Source organism: Pseudophryne corroboree, chromosome 3 (genome assembly GCF_028390025.1).
Source record: "Pseudophryne corroboree isolate aPseCor3 chromosome 3, aPseCor3.hap2, whole genome shotgun sequence".
NCBI classification, from domain to species: Eukaryota; Metazoa; Chordata; class Amphibia; order Anura; family Myobatrachidae; genus Pseudophryne; species Pseudophryne corroboree.
In genome coordinates, this window is record NC_086446.1 from 408,825,124 (window position 1) to 408,849,633 (window position 24,510).

The 24,510-nt window shown below is 44.4% G+C and overlaps 1 protein-coding gene across 4 annotated transcripts in view; it reads right to left on the reverse strand.

Moving 5' to 3' along the window:
• Positions 1-24,510, reverse strand: part of CHD6 (chromodomain helicase DNA binding protein 6) — a 522,916-nt gene that overhangs the window by 316,770 nt on the left and 181,636 nt on the right. For all 4 annotated transcript variants that reach the window (XM_063960191.1, XM_063960189.1, XM_063960190.1 and 1 more), the window contains one exon: positions 23,610-24,094. In XM_063960191.1, the coding sequence (XP_063816261.1) occupies positions 23,610-24,094 (485 nt within the window). The remainder of the gene's footprint in view (positions 1-23,609; positions 24,095-24,510) is intronic.

Consider the following 24,510-nt stretch of genomic DNA (forward strand, 5'->3'; position numbering starts at 1 on the left):
CAGTGGGTCCACACATAGAGTCATAGTTCCAGTTTACCGGGGGGGCACTCTCTGTCACAAATAAAGTCCAATCGGAATCTCTAAGGTCATAATCGGCTTTATTGGGTCGACGTTTCGGCCCAACAGTCAGAGCCTTTATCAAGACAAGCCATACACATTTTCATGTTGCAAAACAGTCATAACCTGTCCAAATAACAAATACATAAAATAAGTAAAACACATAAATAAATTGTAATTGTGACGGAGAGTGCCCCCCGGGAAACTGGAACTATGACTATATATATATATATATATATATATATATATATATATATATATATATATGTCCTCCTGTGTAAAGCACACTGTTTAAAGCAGCCTAGCCACATAGAGACCAGCACACCAATTTAAATGCAAAAATACTTTTAGTGAAAAAATTCAAGCAGTACATCAATAAGATTCCATATAGCAGCAGCTCGTGAAAAATATTGTCGATAAATACATGAAAGCAGCTTCAAACCAAAGAACTTATCTGGTCAGCTAGTGGATGCATTGTCCTGTAGTGATAAGCCCGACAGCTGTTTCGGTGTATAACCACCTTCCTCAAGGGCTCCTTGAGGAAGGTGGTTATACACCGAAACAGCTGTCGGGCTTATCACTACAGGACAATGCATCCACTAGGTGACCAGATAAGTTCTTTGGTTTGAAGCTGCTTTCATGTATTTATCGACAATATTTTTCACCAGCTGCTGCTATATGGAATCTTATTGATGTACTGCTTGAATTTTTTCACTAAAAGTATTTTTGCATTTAAATTGGTGTGCTGGTCTCTATGTGGCTAGGCTGCTTTAAACGGTGTGCTTTACACAGGAGGACTTATGATTGTAATATGAGATTGCAGCACCCGACTTTGACAAGGAAATGAGTGCGGTTTCTTCCACTGACTTTTATATATATATATATATATATATATATATATATATATATATATATATTAGTGATGAGCGAGGTTCGGTTTTACTCGGTTTTACTCGGTTCTCAAAACGGCATCTTATTGGCTATCCAAAACACGTGACATCCGTGAGCCAATAAGATGCCGTTTTGAGAACCGAGTAAAACCGAGTAAAACCGAGTAAAACCGAATCCGCTCATCACTAATATATATATATATATATACATAGCATATATATATATATATATATATATATATATATATATATATATATATATATATATATATATATGTAGCAAGAAATGATACAGCGCCACTTGTGGGGTAGGGTCTCAGTAAGACATGAAAATAAAATTGTTAAAAAACTAAAAACACACAAAACCTTGTTATAGGTGTCTGCCAACCCTTAAGAGTGCACTACTGGTACAGTACTGCTAAAAAGAGTATAGAGTGGGGGGATAAGGGTACCTGCGACTAGTGTTGTTTAAAATGCAATTGCTAAAATTTTAAGATTTTTGAGCCAAAAAATATACAATAATACAAACAAGCTTTAATATCACATAAAAGTGGAATAAAATAGAAAGTTTCAAAATATTGGTAAAAACATAAACATAAAGGTCTTTGTAAAAGGTAAGGAGTTCTGACTTACCTTAAAATAGGCAAGGGGGTCAATGCAGGGAACCCAACGCGTTTAATCACACCAGACTTCTTCAAGCGGTCCCCCTATGTTTTATTCCACTTTTATGTGATATTAAAGCTTGTTTGTATTATTGTATATTTTTTGGCTCATAAATCTTAAAATTTTAGCAATTGCATTTTAAACAACACTAGTCGCCGGTACCCTTATCCCCCCACTCATATATATATATATATATATACACACACACATACACACACACACACACACACACACACATATATATAATATAATAAGGATTTACTTACCGATAATTCTATTTCTCATAGTCCGTAGTGGATGCTGGGGACTCCGAAAGGACCATGGGGAATAGCGGCTCCGCAGGAGACTGGGCACAAAGTAAAAGCTTTAGGACTAGCTGGTGTGCACTGGCTCCTCCCCCTATGACCCTCCTCCAAGCCTCAGTTAGGATACTGTGCCCGGACGAGCGTACACAATAAGGAAGGATTTTGAATCCCGGGTAAGACTCATTACCAGCCACACCAATCACACCGTACAACTTGTGATCTGAACCCAGTTAACAGCATGATAACAGAAGGAGCCTCTGAAAAGATGGCTCCCAACAACAATAACCCGATTTTTGTAACAATAACTATGTACAAGTAATGCAGACAATCCGCACTTGGGATGGGCGCCCAGCATCCACTACGGACTATGAGAAATAGAATTATCGGTAAGTAAATTCTTATTTTCTCTAACGTCCTAGTGGATGCTGGGGACTCCGAAAGGACCATGGGGATTATACCAAAGCTCCCAAACGGGCGGGAGAGTGCGGATGACTCTGCAGCACCGAATGAGAGAACTCCAGGTCCTCCTCAGCCAGGGTATCAAATTTGTAGAATTTAGCAAACGTGTTTGCCCCTGACCAAGTAGCTGCTCGGCAAAGTTGTAAAGCCGAGACCCCTCGGGCAGCCGCCCAAGATGAGCCCACTTTCCGTGTGGAATAGGCTTTTACAGATTTTGGCTGTGGCAGGCCTGCCACAGAATGTGCAAGCTGAATTGTACTACAAATCCAACGAGCAATCGTCTGCTTAGAAGCAGGAGCACCCAGCTTGTTGGGTGCATACAGGATAAACAGCGAGTCAGATTTTCTGACTCCAGCCGTCCTGGAAACATATATTTTCAGGGCCCTGACTACGTCCAGCAACTTGGAATCCTCCAAGTCCCTAGTAGCCGCAGGCACCACAATAGGTTGGTTTAAGTGAAATGCTGAAACCACCTTAGGGAGAAATTGAGGACGAGTCCTCAATTCTGCCCTGTCCGTATGAAAAATTAGGTAAGGGCTTTTATAGGATAAAGCCACCAATTCTGATACACGCCTGGCTGAAGCCAGGGCTAACAGCATTACCACTTTCCAAGTGAGATATTTCAAGTCCACAGTGGTGAGTGGTTCAAACCAATGTGATTTTAGGAATCCCAACACTACATTGAGATCCCAAGGTGCCACTGGAGGCACAAAAGGAGGCTGTATATGCAGTACTCCCTTGACAAACGTCTGAACTTCAGGTACAGAAGCTAGTTCTTTTTGGAAGAATATCGACAGGGCCGAAATTTGAACCTTAATGGACCCTAATTTGAGGCCCATAGACAGTCCTGTTTGCAGGAAATGCAGGAATCGACCCAGTTGAAATTCCTCCGTAGGGGCCTTCCTGGCCTCGCACCACGCAACATATTTACGCCAAATACGGTGATAATGTTGTACGGTTACATCCTTCCTGGCTTTGATCAGGGTAGGGATGACTTCATCCGGAATGCCTTTTTCCTTCAGGATCCGGCGTTCAACCGCCATGCCGTCAAACGCAGCCGCGGTAAGTCTTGGAACAGACAGGGTCCTTGTTGGAGCAGGTCCCTTCTTAGAGGTAGAGGCCACGGATCCTCCGTGAGCATCTCTTGAAGTTCCGGTTACCAAGTCCTTCTTGGCCAATCCGGAGCCACGAATATAGTGCTTACTCCTCTCCATCTTATCAATCTCAGTACCTTGGGTATGAGAGGCAGAGGAGGGAACACATACACTGACTGGTACACCCACAGTGTTACCAGAGCGTCTACAGCTATTGCCTGAGGGTCCCTTGACCTGGCGCAATACCTGTCGAGTTTTTTCCCAACGGTTTATAATCATGTGGAAGACTTCTGGGTGAAGTCCCCACTCTCCCGGGTGGAGGTCGTGCTGAGGAAGTCTGCTTCCCAGTTGTCCACTCCCGGAATGAATACTGCTGACAGTGCTATCCCATGATTTTCCGCCCAGCGAAGAATCCTTGCAGCTTCTGTCATTGCCCTTCTGCTTCTTGTGCCACCCTGTCTGTTTACGTGGGTGACTGCCGTGATGTTGTCCGACTGGATCAACACCGGCTGTCCTTGAAGCAGAGGTCTTGCTAAGCTTAGAGCATTGTAAATGTCCCTTAGCTTCAGGATATTTATGTGAAGTGATGTCTCCAGGCTTGACCATAAGTCCTGGATATTCCTTCCCTGTGTGACTGCTCCCCAGCCTCGCAGGCTGGCATCCGTGGTTACCAGGACCCAGTCCTGAATGCCGAATCTGCGGCCCTCTAGAAGATGAGCACTCTGCAAACACCACAGGAGGGACACCCTTGTCCTTGGTGACAGGGTTATCCGCTGATGCATCTGAAGATGCGACCCGGACCATTTGTCCAGCAGGTCCCACTGGAAAGTTCTTGCGTGGAATCTGCCGAATGGGATTGCTTCGTAGGAAGCCACCATTTTACCCAGAACCCTTGTGCATTGATGCACTGAGACTTGGCTCGGTTTGAGGAGGTTCCTGACTAGCTCGGATAACTCCCTGGCTTTCTCCTCCGGGAGAAACACCTTTTTCTGGACTGTGTCCAGGATCATCCCTAGGAACAGAAGACACGTCGTCGGAACCAGCTGCGATTTTGGAATATTGAGAATCCAATCGTGCTGCCGCAACACTACCTGAGATAGTGCTACACCGACCTCCAACTGTTCCCTGGATCTTACCCTTATCAGGGAATCGTCCAAGTAAGGGATAACTAAAATTCCCTTCCTTCGAAGGAATATCATAATTTCGGCCATTACCTTGGTAAAGACCCGGGGTGCCGTGGACCATCCCTACGGCAGCGTCTGAACTGATAGTGACAGTTCTGTACCATAAACCTGAGGTACCCTTGGTGAGAAGGGTACATTTTGACATGAAGGTAAGCATCCTTGATGTCCCGAGACATCATGTAGTCCCCTTCTTCCAGGTTCGCAATCACTGCTCTGAGTGACTCAATCTTGAATTTGAACCTCTGTATGTAAGTGTTCAAAGATTTTAGATTTTAGAATCGGTCTCACCGAGCCGTCTGGCTTCGGTACCACAATAGTGTGGAATAATACCCCGTTCCCTGTTGCAGGAGGGGTACCTTGATTATCACCTGCTGGGAATACAGCTTGTGAATGGCTTCCAAAACTGCCTCCCTGTCAGAGGGAGACGTCGGTAAAGTCGACTTTTGGAAACGGCGAGGGGGAGACGTCTCGAATTCCAATATGTACCCCTGAGATATTACCTGAAGGATCCAGGGGTCTACTTGCGAGTGAGCCCACTGCGCACTGAAATTCATTGAGAACGGGCCCCCACCGTGCCTGAGCTTGTAAAGCCCTAGCGTCATACTGAGGGCTTGGCAGAGGCGGGAAAGGGTTTCTGTTCCTGGGAACTGGCTGATCTCTGCAGCCTTTTTCCTCTCCCTCTGTCACGAGCAGAAAAGAGGAACCTTTTGTCCGCTTGCCAACAAAGGACTGCGCCTGATAATACGGCGTCTTATTTTGAGAGGCGACCTGGGGTACAAACGTGGATTTCCCAGCTGTTGCCGTGGCCACCAGGTCTAAAAGACCGACCCCAAATGTCCCCTTTCAAAGGCAATACTTCCAAATGCCGTTTGGAATCCGCATCACCTGACCATTTTACTGGTAGAATTGGACAACGCACTTATACTTGATGCCAGTCGGCAATTATTCCGCTGTTCATCACGCATATATAGAAATGCATCTTTTAAATGCTCTATAGGCAATAATATACTATCCTTATCTAGGATATCAATATTTCCAGTCAGGGAATCCGACCAAGCCAACCCAGCACTGCACCTCCAGGCTGAGGCGATAGCTGGTCGCAGTATAACACCAGTATGTGTGTAAATACCTTTTTTGGATACCCTCCTGCTTTCTATCAGCAGGATCCTTAAGGGCGGCCATCTCATGAGAGGGTAGAGCCCTTGTTCTTACAAGCGTGTGAGCGCCTTATCCCCCCTAGGGGGTGTTTCCCAATGCATCCTAACCTCTGGCGGGAAAGGGTATGCAGCCAATACTTTTTAAGAAATTATTAATTGTTATCGGGGGGAAACCCACGCATCATCACACACCTCATTTTATTTCTCAGATTCAGGAAAACTACAGGTAGTTTTTCCCTCACCGAACATAATACCCCTTTTTTGGTGGTACTCGTATTATCAGAAATGTATAAAACATTTTCCATTGTCTCAATCATGTAACGTGTGGCCCTACTGGAAATCACGGTTGTCTCTTCACCGTCGACACAGGAGTCAGTATCCGTGTCGGCGTCTGTATCTGCCATCTGCCTGACGGCCTATGAGACGTCTGGACAGGCACAAGCTGAGTAGCCGGCTGTCTCATGTCAACCACTGTTTTTTTTATATAGAGCTGACACTGTCACGTAATTTTCAACAGTACATCCACTCAGGTGTCGACCCCCTAGGGGGTGACATCACTGTTACAGACACTCTGCTCCGTCTCCACATCATTTTTCTCCTCATACATGTCGACACAAACGTACCGACACACAGCACACACACAGGGAATGCTCCGTTAGAGGACAGGACCCACTTAGCCCCTTGGGGAGACAGAGGGAGAGTTTGCCAGCACACACCAGAGCGCTATATATGTATAGGGACAACCTTACAATAAGTGTCTATCCCTTATAGCTGCTTATATCTGTTATTTTGCCAAATAAGTGCCCCCCTCTCTTTTTTACCCTGTTTCTGTAGTTGCAGGATGCAGGGGAGATTCTGGGAGCCTTCCTACCAGCGGAGCTGTGTGGGAAAAATGGCGCTGTGTGCTGAGGAGATAGGCCCCGCCCCCTTCACGGCGGGCTCTTCTCCCGCTTTTTTCTGGAAAACTGGCAGGGGTTAAATACATCCATATAGCCCAGGAGCTATATGTGATGTATTTTTTGCCAAATAAGGTAAATTCATTGCTTCCCAGGACGCCCCCCCCCCAGCGTCCTGCACCCTCAGTGACCGGAGTGTGAAGTGTGCTGAGAGCAATGGCGCACAGCTGCAGTGCTGTGCGCTACCTTATGAAGACAGGAAAGTCTTCTGCCGCCGATTTATGGACCTCTTCTTGCTTCAGCATCTGTAAGGGGGCCGGCGGCGCGGCTCCGGGACCCATCCATGGCTTGGCCTGTGATCGTCCCTCTGGAGCTAATGTCCAGTAGCCTAAGAAACCCAATCCACTCTGCACGCAGGTGAGTTCGTTTCTCTCCCCTTAGTCCCTCGATGCAGTGAGCCTGTTGCCAGCAGGTCTCACTGAAAATAAAAAACCTATTTAAACTTTTACTCTAAGCAGCTCAGGAGAGCCACCTAGATTGCACCCTTCTCGTTCGGGCACAAAATCTTAACTGAGGCTTGGAGGAGGGTCATAGGGGGAGGAGCCAGTGCACACCAGCTAGTCCTAAAGCTTTTACTTTGTGCCCAGTCTCCTGCGGAGCCGCTATTCCCCATGGTCCTTTCGGAGTCCCCAGCATCCACTAGGACGTTAGAGAAATATAATATATAAAAAATATAATATAAATACAGGTTGAGTATCCCTTATCCAAAATCCCACATTTGGGTCCCCTACAGAGATAATGACACGTATATATAGATATTATATTGTATATCTATATAATATATCTATATATACACATAATATATATATATGTTATTATCTCAGTAGGGGTCCCAAAAATGTGGGATTTTGAATAAGGGATACTCAACCTGTGTGTGTGTATATATATATATATATATATATATCCATATCTTTGCCGGTGCCCTCCTAGGTCCAATATAGACAGCAATGGCGGCGGCACTCGGACAATAATGGAGACAAAATGCAGGCTGTAAGCAACAACATTTCAGGGTATTAATTGTCACCCCGTCCTCAGGTTAAACATATACAAACAAAAGCATACCTTATACACCCTCCACCGGCAGCTCCTTCGGCGCGGCGTCCGCGTGCCGGTGCCCACTAGTTACGTCAGCACTCAGCGCCGCGTTGTCAGGACAACACAATATACAAAACGTGCACATATGTTAGCAAGTGAATACACATAATTACGAAACGTTGTTGCTTACAGCCTGCATTTTGTCTCCATTATTGTCCGAGTGCCGCCGCCATTGCTGTCTATATTGGACCTCGCTGAGGGACCTAGGAGGGCACCGGCAAAGTTATGGTTTTATTGGGAGTGCTGCCACTAGCACCTTTACATATGGAATAGCCACTCTGCAGGGAGAGGATTTTCCTGGCATTAGCACCCATACAGTTGTATTCTATCCACACCACAGGGGATTTTCCAATCAGCATTACATCATGGCCGATTTGGATGGGAACAGTGCAGAGGCAGTGGGTACTGCTAATCTGGCTTTACTGACCCAAGGTACTGTTTTAACTTTCTCTGAAACGGAAGCTGAATCCATTTTATTTGAACAAGTCCTAAATGATGAATCTGATGCACAACCTATTGAGGCCCTGTACCGTGATTGGCTTCGCCTGAAACAGAAAGAAGTGGATTTCCTTTATCATGGAATCACACTTAGTGACTATTATAAAGAGAAACGTATCCCATGAGGATTCAGGATACGCAATGTCCCCGCGATTGGCCGTTATAACACTGCATTTTGTAAACGATGGATTGCGGTACTTAACAAGTGCAGCTTCGATTTGATTCTCCTAGTGATCGAGGAATCAGCCTGGGAACTGGCGCTGTCGAAAGAAAAGATCCAGGTATTCGAAGCTAAGTACAAATCCATTATAAGTGATGACACCAGCAATAACTGGCTTGAGAAATTAAACAGTCAAATCACCACATATAGACGTGAACTGATACAGTTCAAAAGACAGAAGTTAACGAAAGTCAACACTGATTACGAACAAAACAGAGTGTATATGTGGGCAAGTGGGGCACACCAAGATTTCCAACGGCGATTTCGACAATGTAATTATAAACAGATGTGGCAATCTGACTAATCTGGGAAAAGAAACACCAATAGTGACTCTGATGCTGGATTGGACTGTACACCATCTACATCTAAATCCCCTTTAGGGGTGAATACCCGCCGAATCAGAGGCGGTGGAGGAGTTGCGCAAGGCGAGGTGGACAGTGGCAAAGGACGCGGAAGGGGACGAGTAGGTCGTCCACCGCTGTCACGGAAGAAATAATATTTAATCTGTCCAACCATGTCCTTACACCAACGGAGATAAGGGTCCTTAACAGAGGGTTGTCCTTTGTCCCTACGGTTCGCTTCTCTTCCATGCAGTGTGAAATTGAGAAGTATAGGTTGAATCGGCAATTAAAATTACAAGAACATTTCAAGGGGACTATGAGGATACCTCCTCTGATATCTGTAGAGGAGTCATTTATCCCGGAATAATTAGCTAAACTTCAGAAAAGAAGTAGTTTTGATCCTGTCTCTAATAGTGCTGCTATTAAGACGTATAGTCGTATGCTGGATGATACGGTATCTACAGATGTTCTATCTATGTGTGATCATAAAAGTCGTAACAACTTGAGTAAAGCACAGTATGATGCACTTAGAGATTTGTCTGGCTATTCAGATATCACAATCCGCCCGGCCGACAAAGGCGGGGGGATTGTGATACAAAACCTTGATGATTATAGAGCTGAGTTGGTGCGCCAATTGAGTGATCAATCTGTTTATAAATTATTACAGGGTGATCCTACTCAGAAATTTTCTGAATTATTGAAAAGTAGGTTACGGTCTCCTGTTGATGAAGGGGTGATAGATGTGACTCTAAGTAATGCTCTTTTCATGGAACATCCCACGGTACCGGTGTTATACTCGCTGCCAAAAATCCATAAGTCTCTGGTACATCCTTCGGGGCACCCCATTATTGCGGCCCGTGATGGACTTTTTCAGCGAGTATCAACATACTTAGATGCTATTTTACAACCTTGTATTGTAAAACATGATCTATATCTTCTTGACACCACTATGTTTCTCAATAAGTTGAAAGATCTGGGTGATTTACCGGTTGGTATTCACCTGTGTAGTGTTGACATTTCAAACCTATATACAGTGATTCCAAATAGACAAGGTTTAGAAGCAGTACGCTTGTTGATTACTGATAACCCACTGTATAGGGGTCCTGAGATTCCTTTTTTCCTTGATCTGTTGGAAATGGTGTTAACGCACAATTATTTTGTGTTTGATGGCAGATTTTATCTGCAGATATCTGGCTGTGCGATGGGGTCCAATGTGGCCCCATCGTACGCCAATTCGTACATGTTTGAAGTTGAACAAGAGATATTTTTCCAAAACACATGTTTTTCTGATTTCATTTATTTTTACATCCGCTACATAGATGACGTGTTCATCATGGGGTCTGGTTCATGTGGAGGTTCATAGAAGCCATTAAGCATCATAATTTGACTGATCACCCCTTAAAATTCACATATAACATCAGTACTGTTTGTGTATCTTACCTGGATGTATCGGTTCGAATGGAGGATAACCATGTTGTAACGGAATTGTACCACAAACCCACTGATAGGAATACATTATTATATTCGGATAGTTTTCACCCACAGCCCCTTAAATATGGGTTACCATATTCTCAGTTTGTGCGGGCTGTGCGCATTTGTAGTGACAGTGCGGCAGCGATTAAACAAATTGATGATATGATTATTAAATTCCAGCAGAGAGGTTATGAACTGGGAACACTTGTACAAGCTAAAACTAGAGCATTAGAAATGAATAGAGACGATCTTCTAGTGCAGTGATTTTCAACCTTTCTCAACTCGCGGCACGCCTAACAAGTCTTTAAATTCCCAAGGCACGCTATCAGTTACCCACGGGGGGAAAAAACACATTGGCCCCCACAGATATCAAATACATTGGCCTCGACATTTATCAAGCACATTGGCCCCCACAGTAATTAAACACATTGGCCCCCACAGGTATAAATCAAACACACTGCCACCCCATACATTACCCAGACATACCCCTCGCTCACCATCACTATCTGAACTCATACCCATATATGTGAATATTCTGCTTAATGTCTGCATGTTCTGTATTTATTTTCACCCACTCATATCTGTAGGTTTTGCAAAAAGTGTTTTGCACTATAGTTGTCTGTATGTTCTGCATTATTATCTGTATCATGTTTCCACCCCCATCTATACAGTATGTCCAGTATTATGTGCCTAAAACCCCCCTCCCTCTGTATTGCCAGTGATGTGCCCCTTAATATGGTGCAGTGATGTGCCAGCTCCCCACTGTACTCTCAATAGTGTGGTCCCCCTGTTGTATTTATATTAGTGAATGCTCCTTCTCCCCCTCCGTTTTCCCAGTACTGCGTCTCCCCCCCTCCCCATGTATGGCCATTAATGTGCTTCTCCGGCCCTTCAAACTCCCTGCCTACCCCAGGTAACTTACCTTGTTCTGCTCTGTCTTGACAGCCTGTACCCTACTTCACACTTAAACTCACCAGACGCGCGGTTCTCTTCACTTCTGTGACAGCACGGCGGCAAACATTAGGCATCAGCGTCGTGCTATGACGTCTGCGCGACACTGCTCAGGGGACAGAATTGACTACGGAGCGCGGAGCGGGCTCCCCCTCCCCTTACATTCCAGAACTGCTTCCTTTATGGCCCGGAGGTCGCCGGCAGCGTCTCATTAGTAATGAAGCTAGTAGTTCCGCCACTGGGTGGAGCACTGTGCAGGGCATCTCTGGTGGCCGGTGAGCAGCAGGCTGCGGCACACCTGACAACCGCTGGCGGCACACTAGTGTGCCGCGGCACAGCGGTTGAAAAACGCTGTTCTAGTGGGTAGGAAGGTTACTATCACTAAAAAAAAGTTGCCATGGATTAATCACTATAATGTTCATAGTAAAGCTATTGGCCATACGGCCAAGAAATTATGGCCAATTGTTGGGACTGACAAGTCCTTAGGTCTCAGCGAAACAACCCTCATGCCTTCGTATATGAGGGGTAAAAACATCAGGGACTGGATCGTTAAAACGGATATTACTGGTCTCAATGCATCCCAAAGTGAACAGAACACTTTCCTTGCATTAAAGAAGGGGTGCTTCCGATGCTTAAACTGTACCACCTGTAGAGCATTAATAGTGGGCACATATTTTTGTAATCCGCATAGTGGACGTCGGTATAATATACAACATAGGGTGACTTGCACGACTAAATTCATCATCTACATGATCACTTGTCCATGTGGACTCAATTATGTTGGCAAGACTGACCGTACATTGAGAGAGCGTATTTCTAATCACAAGCTTTCCATTAGAAATGCCTTAGCTGCTGGGTGTAGCGATCAGCCTGTTGCAAGGCATTTCTTGATGGCTAAACACAATGTATCATGTTTAAGATACATGATTATAGATCATGAACCAGCACACTTACGAGGTGGAGATAGGTCTTTAAGATTATTACGTAAGGAAGCCAGATGGATACATGAATTATGTACTCCTGCTCCAAAAGGCCTGAATGAAAATCCTGGGTTACATTGTTATTTATGAACTACAAGATCTACTCATTGGTTACTGGGCTAGCAGATTGTTGCATCGATTATTCTGATATATTAGATCCTGTTGATAAGCGTCAGGATCCGTTTAACATTGTGGCAGGTTCAAATTAGTGTCAAGTTTTCCTATACATATATAGTATGCCTTGGTATTCTGTATTGTATTTGTTTTCAATGTCTGCTATTACGGACTGATTTTAATTATGTGTATTCACTTGCTAACATATGTGCACGTTTTGTATATTGTGTTATCCTGACAACGCGGCGCCGAGTGCTGACGTCACTAGTGGGTGCCGGCACGCGGACGCCGCACCGAGGGAGCTGTCGGTGGAGGGTATATAAGGTATGCTTTTGTTTGTATATGTTTAACCTGAGGATGGGGTGACAATAAATACCCCGAAACGTTGTTGCTTACAGCCTGCATTTTGTCTCCATTATTGTCCGAGTGCCGCCATTGCTGTCTATATATATATATAAAATTACTCTTATTCATATTTTTTTTCCCCCAGATATTTATATTCATCGTTATTTTTGTGCATCTGTACAGATGCTGATGGCAATGCATTATAAGTGACGAACCTCCGGAGTTAAGGAGATAATTTGAGACCTGATCCGATGAGGCAGCCCATGCCATTTGGAAAGGATTAACCTCTGCAGAGGATGGGAATTAAATTGAGTGTACTCCACCATGTCGAAGGCTGACACCATGAGGCCTAGTAATTGCATCGCCGACTGTATCGAGAGAGAGGAAACATCTGATCTTGTCCTGAAGTTTCAGGACCTTCTCCAGAGACAGAAACAGTCTTTGGCTGTGTGTGTCCAACAGTGCCCCCAGGTGCACCATGCTCCGAGCAGGGACCAGCGAGGACTTCTTCCAATTGATGAGCCACCCGTGGGCTTGTAGGAATTGGACCGACATCTACAGTTGACGGAGGAGGACATCTTGGGAGTTCGCAAGAATCAGCAAGTCGTCCAGATACGGCAGGATCCTGATTCCCTGATGACGGAGGAAAGCCGCCATCACGGCCATGACCTTGGTGAAAATCCGAGGTGCCACAGACAGTCCAAATGGCAGGGCCTGGAACTGAAATTGAAGGTTGCCAATAGCAGATATTGCTGATGCGACATGGCAATAGGTATGTGCAGGTAAGCATTCTGTATGTCCAGGAATACCATATAGTCCTCGGGTTCCATGGCCAGCACAATAGAGCACAGAGTTTCCATACAGAATTTGGACACTCTTACAAACTTGTTCAATGATTTGAGGTTGAGGATAGTCCGGAAAGACCCATTTGGTTTCGGAACTAGAAACAGGGTCGAATAGTATCCCCTGCCTCTCTGGGACAGAGGTACCGGTACTACCACTCCTGCTTCCAGGGGAGATTGTACAACCAGGTGTAGAGCTTGCTCTTTCAACAGATCCAAAGGAATAACCGTTGAACAGAACTGGCGACGGGGACGTCTCTTGAAAGAGATTGCGTACCCGTGAGAGACAACTTCTTGCACCCAAGCGTCTGAAGTAGTCTTTAACCAGGCCTGGGCGAACTGCAGTAGTCGGCCTCCCACCCTGGGGTCCCCCAGGGCGAGGCACACCCCATCATGCAGCAGGCTGGTGTTGTTTGGAAGTAAGCTGATGGTTGGCCCAGGGTTGTTTAGATTTGGGCTTAGTGGTTTTGGAAGTACGAGCCTGTCTCGGGTACGTCTGACCTTTTGCTTTACTTGGAGGTTGAAAGGAACAAAAAGTGGTACTCTTAGCCTTCTGAGCAGAAGGATTAGTACTTGGGAGACACGCAGTCTTGGCCGTCGCCAAGTCACTTACAATCTTGTCCAGATCATCCCCAAAAAGTATGTCTCCCTTGAAAGGAAGTACCTCCAAGGTCTTTTTAGAGTCCAGGTCCACTTTCCAGGACCTCAACCACAGAATCTGGCGAGCCAGGATAGACGTAGTTGATGCCTTGGCCGCCATGACCCCTGCCTCAGAGGCCGCCTCCTGAATATAGTGAGAGGCTGTGGTAATATACAACAGATATTGTCTGGCAGTGTCAGAAAAATCCTGAGGAAGCTCATCCTCAATTGCCTTAACCCATGCTTCAATTCCTTTTGCCACCCAAGAGGCAGCCATAGTGGGTCTATGTACAGCACCGGTAAGAGTGTAAATAGACTTCAGGCATCCCTCCACACGCTTATCTGTTGGTTCCTTCAGTGTGGTGACAGGCAGAGTAGATAACACCACAAGATGGGCGACATGAGAGTCCACCGGCGGTGGAGTTTCCCACTTGTTACTCAACTCCGCAGGGATAGGATAACGAACTAGCATCTTTTTAGACAGGGAAAACTACTTTCTTGGAGACCACCAGGAATCCTGACGTATGTCAATTAAAAAGTCAGAATGTGGTAAAACTACTTTAGCAACCTTCTGACGTTTAAACTTATCAGGTTTCTTAGATGTAACAGGAGGCTCAATGTCATCATCAATTTGGAGAATCAGCTTGATAGCCTCCACAAGGTCAGGAACATCAACCTGGGTTGTAGATTCCTCATCAGAAGCAACTGTATCAGTGTCTGACGGATCAGTATATTACCCATCTTCATCGGAAGAATTATCCAAAATATTAGTGGATTGTGAGGAAGAAGTGGCCCGCTTAGATGACCTCTTGGCCCCAGAGGGACGTGGGGCGGATTTTTGTATAACAAAAGTCTGATTTAATTGCTGTAACTGGGTAAAGTATCCGCCCATGGCGGATTAACTACAGGGACAATATGTGGCTGTAATGGCACAGGAGGCCCCACAGGGGGCGTGAGACACAATACCAGCGTAGTCAACATATTTGAAAAAGCTGTCCAAGGTGGGTCCTGATTGACCACAGGTGCCACAGACGGACTGGGAAATGTATGACCCCCCAGCGCCTGAACCAGCAGCTAACACTTCCCCCACTGGTGAATCCATGATGACAGCACTGCATGATGGGATGTAGCCTTAGGACGTAACAGTACAATATAGCCAGACAAACACAAAAACCAGCAAATAATCCGCTGTGTTTTGTAACATTAAATACAGAGCGCAAACAGAGTATTTAAGTGGTGTGGGGTGATTGAAAAACACAGTGAGAAATACAAACAGTATACCCTGTGTAGCACTATATATTATATTAGACCGTGAAGCACCCAGTTCCCCAGGGTACAGAATATAGTGATAGCAAACGTGTGATACACAAGAATGAAATCCACAGAGCAGCTACAGGCACACTCAGTCACAGGTACAATGCAGGATGTCAGGAATCAGCATCCAGCGATGTCTCACTTACCGGCGCGCTGGTGTGCAGGCCTCCGGAAATCACGGCCCCAGTTTGAGGCTGTATGAACATCCTGTCTGCAGAGCGCAGTATCCACTATCGTGGTGAACCCCTGAAGTCAATTCTGCTGGTGCCCTCCTGTGTACCGGACATCTGTACAGCATAGGCGCCGCCATGACACTTGAGGTCAGCTGACCGGAGAGCACCCAATCCTGCGCTGTGTTTGCTCACATGATCCAAGTATCCAATGACTGCCGACCAGGGGGTATAAGTCCAGAGCACCGGTTCAGTCTCACCACCTTGGACAACACGTTGCATTGCTGCATAGCGTCTCCTGGTTCCAGTTTCCAATCTCCAGTTTCCAGTCTTCAATCTTCTGTTTCCAGCGATCTCCTATTTCTGGCATCTCCAGTATTCTCGTGGAACTACAGATCCCAGCTATTACTTCAGCTTCAACTCCTGCTACAGTCAGCCTCCACCTTTTGCAGTAAGAGACTTTCTTCAGGTGCTATTCATCACCTTCACCTGTGTATGGTTAACTTCCATTCTGCATTGTGCTATGGCATCTATCTGGCACTTAATACAACCACCCCATATATGTTTCAAGTTGTCTCCTGCTTAACCTTGCTTGGTTGTGAACTTTGCATAACAAACTGACTGTGTTTAGTATTGTTGCTGGTTCTCAGACCAACTGTGGGAGTAATCACCATCTGATTGCTATACTAGTTTCCAGACTAGTTCATTGCCTGTATTTCATTGCCTAATTACTGCACTGGTTTCCAGACCAGACCAGTTAAATACCTGTGACTGTTTATTCATCGTTGCCAGCATTTCTTGCACCATCTATCATCATCTGCTTCAATTACTGTACATATACGTGAGCACTTAATAAACATCATTGCGCACATGCGCAGGAATCTCCTACAGCCTCCTCGGTTTCTCCATCGCACCACCACTGACCCACTAGTGCCCCCTCCGGGGACAGACAAAACTACAGATCTGACACAGGAATTATTACATATAAACAATAAAACTGCACTGGACTAGTAATTACATATAGGTATGTATGTATGTATGTATGTATGTATACAGATCTAACAATGCACAGTAAACACTGGCTGTATCTCACAAAATACTTGTAATAACACTGTCTAAAATGACATAAAGAATACTTAAGTGTCTGTAAATGCACAGCGCTGATGATACAGGCGGATTCACAGAGGAAACAGTGCCCAGCAGTCCCGGAGATCAGCCCAGCTATGTAATGGCACCAAAATCTCTTCAGGGAGTGAGGGAGGGGGAGAGAGAGATGGACCTCCAGGGTGGGAACACCAGCAGTAGATGGCGCCCAGAGCTGGGAGAGGGGCTACAGGTAAGCCCCTTATCCCATCTGCTAGACTTCACCACCGGGTACTGTGGAGCCTTTTACAAACGGATTTTAATAAATCCGACCTGTGCTCCTTGCCATGGTGGATATAGTGGTCTCCTGGGACCGTGACCAGATAGCGATTTATCTTACCTCCTCCCTTTAGTGCAGCTACGTGCTCCTGGAGAATGACAGCGGTGGTATGCCAGAAAAACCGGTGCGTCTCCGCTGCAAGTACTCGGGAACCATGCCGCGGGAGTATGCAGTGCCGCTGAGGGAGGTGATAGAGCCACAGCACAGCATGTCATAAAGACAAAGTGCTGTGGCGCTTGAAGTCTTCTAAAAAGCTCTTTTCAGGGCTGCCTAGCACAGCACCACCTGTTAGTGACCTGCACTGCAGGCACCAACTTACAAACTGAGCTCCAGTGCCTGGAGGCGGGGGCTATAGAGAAGGCGGTGCAGTGCATCATGGGAACAGTCAAAGCTTTAGCCTGTTGGTGCCTCGGATCAAGATCCAGCTCTACACCCCGATGTTATTCCCTGTGGAATACCAGTGTACACAGCTGCAGAAATATTTGATTTTAGACCGTATGGCAATAATTGGCTTCCTAGCCATTACCAAACACGGGCCTCCAAAAAAGAAAATTGTGTGTGGACATTCCGGTTCTTGTCTGGATCAATCCAATTCCACATCTAAGTAAATATTCCGCATCATTGCTGGGAAATAAATTAACTCCATCTATCACCTAGTGTGCAGTTTTTGTCTTTTATATTGGAGTTAAAACTTGATTGGAGAGACTTCATAAGTCGAATCACCTTATTGCTAATTTCGGAACAATAATATTGAGATCACACTTCTTTTCGTTTTTAAACATCTGCCAGAAAGATATTTTTGTGGCTATGGGGTATATGCAATTGCCGGCGAATCGCGGCAATTTTTCGCCCGTTTTTTAATTCGACACAATTCGACCGTCGAATTCCGGCAAGTGGGTGCCGAAATTCACCATATTCAATAAAAAACGGATTTGACAGTCTCGCTGTCGAAAAACGGCCGATTTGACGGATTTTGATCCAATTTTTAAAAAACGGGGAAAAACTGTAAAAAACCCGAAAAAAAATTGCGTGGGGTCCCCCCTCCAAAGCATAACCAGCCTCGGGCTCTTCGAGCCGGTCCTGGTTCTAAAAATCTGGGGGAAAAACTGACAGGGGATCCCCCGTATTTTTAAAACCAGCACCGGGCTCTGCGCCCGGTGCTGGTGCAAAAAATACGGGGGACAAAAAGTGTAGGGGTCCCCCGTATTTTTAACACCAGCATTGGGCTCCACTAGCTGGACAGAATGCCACAGCCGGGGGTCACTTTTATACAGCGCCCTGCGGCTGTGGCATTAAATATCCAACTAGTCACTCCTGGCCGGGGTACCCTGGGGGAGTGGGGACCCCTTCAATCAAGGGGTCCCCCCCAGCCACCCAAGGGCCAGTGGTGAAGCCCGAGGCTGTCCCCCCCCCCATCCAAGGGCTGCGGATGGGGGGCTGATAGCCTTGAGAAAAATGAAAGAATATTGTTTTTTCCAGTGGAACTACAAGTCCCAGCAAGCCTCCCCCGCAAGCTGGTACTTGGAGAACCACAAGTACCAGCATGCGGGGGGGGGGGGGGGGGGGGGGGGGGCCCGCTGGTACCTGTAGTTCTACTGTAAAAAAAATACCCAAATAAAAACAGGAGACACACACCGTGAAAGTAAAACTTTCTTTCACACCTGCCGACACACACATACTTACCTATGTTGACCCGCCGACTGCCACGCCCCCCTCGTCACTGAAGAATCCGGGGTACCTGTGAAAAAAATTATACTCACCTGATCCAGTGTCCAGATTATAATCCACGTACTTGGCAAAAAAAAAAAACGACTGAAAAGGGGTCCAATGTTTACACATGGGACCCCTTTCCCCGAATGCCGGGACCCCACGTGACTGCTGTCACAGAAAGGTCTCTTCAGCCAATCAGGAAGCGCTACTTCGTGGCACTCACCTGATAGCGCATCGCACAGCTCCCTCCATTACTTTCAATGGTGGGAACTTTGCGGTCAGCGGTGAGGTCTGGTTTTAAAAATACGGGGGATCCCCTGTCAGTTTTTTCCCCACATTTTTAGAACCAGGACCGGCTCGAAGAGCCCGAGGCTGGTTATGCTTTGGAGGGGGGACCCCACGCAATTTTTTTCCTAATTTTTACCATTCCATTTAAAAATATATATATATATATATATATATATATATATATATATATATATATATATATATATATATATATATATATATATATATTTTTTTTTTTTTTTTTAAACATATAAATAATACTTGTGCCTCCAAAATAGACAAACCAAGTACCTAATCCCTTCTAATATAAATAGATATGCTATTACCAATAAAAAAAACACCCAAAAAAACATGTTTTTAAAAAAATTTATTAGATTCCGCCACCAAAGTGTGGCGGATTGAAAATGACGAATTTACTGTCTAAAAGCACTGTTGTCGAATTTCCAAACTTCAATTGAATATACTTTTGTCGAATTGCCGCATTTGTACCATTGCAGAAATGTCGAATTTGACAAATGTCGAATTTCAAAAAGTCGAATTTGGAAAGTCCGTTTTTTTGCCGAAAAGTACGTAATTGCATTGTCGAATTTTTTTTTTGGCGAAAAAGTCCAGTTTTTCGACAATTTCGGGAATTCAAACGCAATTGCATATACCCCTATATCTCTAATGAAATGAATGCTATATTGTTCATTTGGTGTAATGTCAAATATGTTACAGATTTTTTAGAAAGATTGTGATTAATACGGTCTGCATATTTTAAAGGGATCATTTTTTACATTATATATACACACATTTATTTGAGATTAATTAAATATCAAAGTACGTATTAGAGTTTGTGTGCGTTCTCTATTTTCTTTGTTTTATATTCCTATACGTGGTGGTTTGCTAATACAGGTTGAGTATCCCATATCCAAATATTCCGAAATACGGAATATTCCGAAATACGGACTTTTTTGAGTGAGAGTGAGATCGTGAAACCTTTGTTTTTTGATGGCTCAATGTACACAAACTTTGTTTAATACACAAAGTTATTAATAATATTGTATTAACTGACCTTCAGGCTGTGTATATAAGGTGTATATGAAACATAAATGAATTGTGTGAATGTAGACACACTTTGTTTAATGCACAATGTTATAAAAGATATTGGCTAAAATGACCTTCAGGCTGTGTGTATAAGGTGTATATGTAACATAAATGCATTCTGTGCTTAGACTTGGGTCCCATGACCATGATCTCTCATTATGGTATGCAATTATTCCAAAATACGGAAAAATCCGATATCCAAAATACCTCTGGTCCCAAGCATTTTGGATAAGGGAGACTCAACCTGTACCCCATTGTTGAGAGCAGCAAACAGCACATTAACAGTAGTTTGTTCTGTGGGCGCCTTACCTTTCCAAGTGCCATATATATGGCCCGAAGTTGCAATATTATTATTGGCCGGCAACTTTCTTCTTTGGTCCACTGCCCCTGGAAGCAACTCCTTCCTGACACCACTCCCCAGCCCTGAAGACTGGCATCCGTTGTCAGAATTTCCCAATCTGATATCGAAAAGGATCTACTTTTGTCCAGATGGGATGTCTGTAGCCACCAGGCTTGTGACCTCCTTACTTCCAGAGGAAGGACCATAGTCTGCGATTTTATCGTCTGAGGAAAACCATTCCATTTGGAAAGGATCAGACGTTGCAGAGGCCTCGAGTGGAACGAAGCATACTCCATGAGGAATGTCAAATGTCGACACCATCAACCCCATCACATGCAATGCTGCGTGAATGGATACCTTTTGACTGTGTAGCAGCCCCTGAATCCTTGACTGAATTTTGGACATTTTATTCAGAGGTAAAATTATTCTCTGAAGACTCGAATCCAACACAGACCCCAAGTGAGTCATCCTTTGTGACGGAACCAGGGACGACTTTGCCCAATTTATGAGCAACCGTGTCTCGATGACACTGAAACAATTCCTGAGATTTTTCAAGGATTAATAAGTCGTTGAGGTATGGAAAAATCATTATCCCCTGCTGACGGAGATAAAATGCCCTTACCACCATAATTTTGGTGAACACTCTTGGAGCTGTGGCGAGTCCAAATGGTAGGGCCTGAAACTGAATATGTTGCTGGAGGATAGCAAACCTGAGATAGCGCTGTTGGGACAGTGCTATAAGCACAAGAAGGTAAGCGTCCTGGATATCCAGGGATACCATAAAATCCTCCAGCTCCATGGCCAAAATAATGGAGCGTAAAGTCTCCATATGAAACAGAGGCACCCAAATGTACTTGTTCAGCACTTTGAGATTGAGTATGGACCGGAACGACCCATTTGGCGTCTAGACCAGAAACAGGTTGGAATAAAAACCTTGTCCTCGTTGTGCAGGAGGAACTGGAATTACTCCTGACTGAAGCAACTTCTGAACTGCCTCTTGCAAAACCCTGGCCTTCGTTTCCACGGAAGATGGGCTGGTACAAAAAAACCTTTGAGGAGGGTTTTTCTTGAAAGCATATGCATAACCATGAGATACTGTGTCTTGCACCCAGGCATCTGTGGTAAACTGCTGCCAGATCTGTGCAAACTGAAGAAGTTGGCCTCCCACCCTGGGGTACCCCAGGTGGAGGCCCGCACCATCAGGCTGATGGCTTATCTTCTGATTTGGAAGCCTGCCCTCTGGTAGCCCAATGCTTTTTAGTCTTACCAGACTTTCAGATTGAGACTGTTTGCCAAAACCCTTTCCTATTGCTTTTCCTCGAGTCCGAAAGGGCCAAAAAGCTGAAAATCTAAGCTTGGAATTGTTTGTGGAAGGAAACTTCACTTTCTTGGAGTTTGCTTCTGACTCCAAAATACTGTTTAATTCTTTACCAAAAAGAATATCTCCAGTAAAAGGCTAAGACTCCAGAACTTTCTTGGATTCTGAGTCAGCTTTCCATGTACGCAGCAAAGCCACTCTATGAGCTGATACTGCTGAGGCTGATGCCTGAGAGGCAATTGTACCCATATCCAAGGCTGCTTCTTCCATAATAATAGCTGCCTGTTTGATATGTGCAATATGTGATTTTTGCTCTCTAGATGCCATTGAAAGGTCATCCTCCAATGCATCAGCACAGGCTGCCACTGCTTTTACCATCCAGGCTGAAGCCATGGCTGGTCTTATGATTGCCCCAGGCAAGGAGAAAATGGTTTTAAGAAACACATCTATTTTCCTATTCGTGACATCATTTAATGATGTTGAAGCCAGAGGTAATGTAGATTTTCGCACCAATTGGAGCGAAAATTGAATCCAAGCTTACGGCTGCTAAAAACCAGCAGCCCATTGACCATGGTCCGGCTCCTGCCGCACCAAACAAAAAACGGAATTGCCTGAGCCGGGATATAGGGACGGGCCCGTTGCATTCTGGGAGGCCAAAAGCTTTGATCGTTTGGTGCCAATCCCATGTCCCTATCTCATATCCCAATGTTATCCTGTGAATAACCTGTGGACCCTGCAGGAGAAAACACTTGCGACATCAAACTAAAAGTGTAATACATTTGTTTTATTTTTTACACATTCCTATTTTCTGTAACACGCATATACCTGCTGTATTGCTGTGACCTATAGGTATGAGCTAACACTCTGCTCCACCACCAGCTGTTCTGTGTTGAGCTGAGCATCATAAATAATCAGTCTGCCTGTTAACCTGCAGTCTAGATCCAAAGTAAGTGATCAAGAGGAACAAACCATTGTTACCAACAAAGATGTGCTGCCACAGCAACACACACAGTGCAACCTTTCTAGGTGCTTAGTTAGTTCACAGTTGACACTGACAGTCTGTGGTCGAGTAATAGCAGTAGCAGAGGGTGGTAAAATCAGGTAACCTGATTGACCAACCAAAAACAGGTTGGCAAATTAACCCATATGGTAACAGACTTAACATTTCATTAAAACAAAAGAATCCTACAAGGGAAAGCCGAACCAATATTATAAGTCAAGTTAATTATTTTTACTATTTGGGTTTCATTTTACAAAATCTTTTTATTAAAATTTAATTTTGATGCATCATTTTACACTAAACCTTTAGTCATCAACTTATCTGCGTAGACAAAAAAATTACAATAGCTACAAAAAATTTAATTTAACAAATGTTTGTCGATCAATGTTCCATGCAATAATAATAATAAATACTATATTCATTTCTACTTTAAATACCACAATTATCTGACAAAATCCTAAACTATAAACAAACGAAAATGCTCATATTCTAGGATATATTGTAACTAATATAACAGAATGTCTCTGAAAACTTAAAATAAATAGGTTTACATTCGTAGAACACTGGGACTAATCAACAGCAATACAGACCACGCTATAGAGAGTAAACATGTGACCCTCCATACACTATGGGATTACAAATACTAGAATGCCATGCCTCTTGTAGCACAGGTAAGTAAACTTGCACTAGAGCTCACCTTGTTTTCTTAGATTTGGTTTTAGCAACCGTGTCTGAATTAGCCTTCTTCTCTTTCGGAGGTTTTGGCTCCCTCGGCTTCCTTGGCTTCTTCGGCTCCTTGGGGTTTTTCGGTTGCTTGGGTTCCTTGGCCTCTTTGGGCTCCTTCACCTTCTTAGTTTCTTTTATCTTCTTGGGCTCCTTCTTTTTCTTTGGTTTAGTCTCCTTTTCCTCTCCCTGCTCCTTTTTTTTCCTTTTTTTCTTTACACCCGTCCCGCCCCCTCCACTGTCCTCCATCCCATTAAGATTGGTCACTGAGCCCAGTTCACAAGAGTCCTGCCCAGAGAACAGTTCATTTTCAGGCAGAAGTCGAGAAGGGGTGTCTAGAAGTGTTACAGGGTGAAAATCTTCAAGACTAGATTCAGAAAATGGGGCAAGTACTTGGCGTTCACAGGATATTGAGGCAGTGGACATTGATGTGTAGATAAGTGCTTTCCGGTTAGGGAGCTTAGAGTGAAGAGAAAATGTACACATTAAAGAATTCCAAACATCGAGACAAGCTTTAAATAGAAACAATGAACATTGATACAAATAGAAGCTTCTTATTGCACAAATTATATTTGTTAGTTTCAAACTAGTCAAAGGGTATGGTTACCTTAAAGAACAATTATCACTACTGTGACAGGAGAAAGTGAAAACATTCTCCGGAGAACATTTGTATATTTACAAACTTAGAACTTGGTCACGTGATGCCACAGCAATTTAGTTTTCAGACATATAAAGTTTATGAAAATGTTTTTTTTTGGGGTCCTATTTATGCAAAAGCTTGGAATTGTCTAATCCAGAACCAGTCAAGGTGATATAGGCATAGTTCAATTTGCATAATTTTGAAATTCCATGATTTTGAAATTCCATGGTAACAT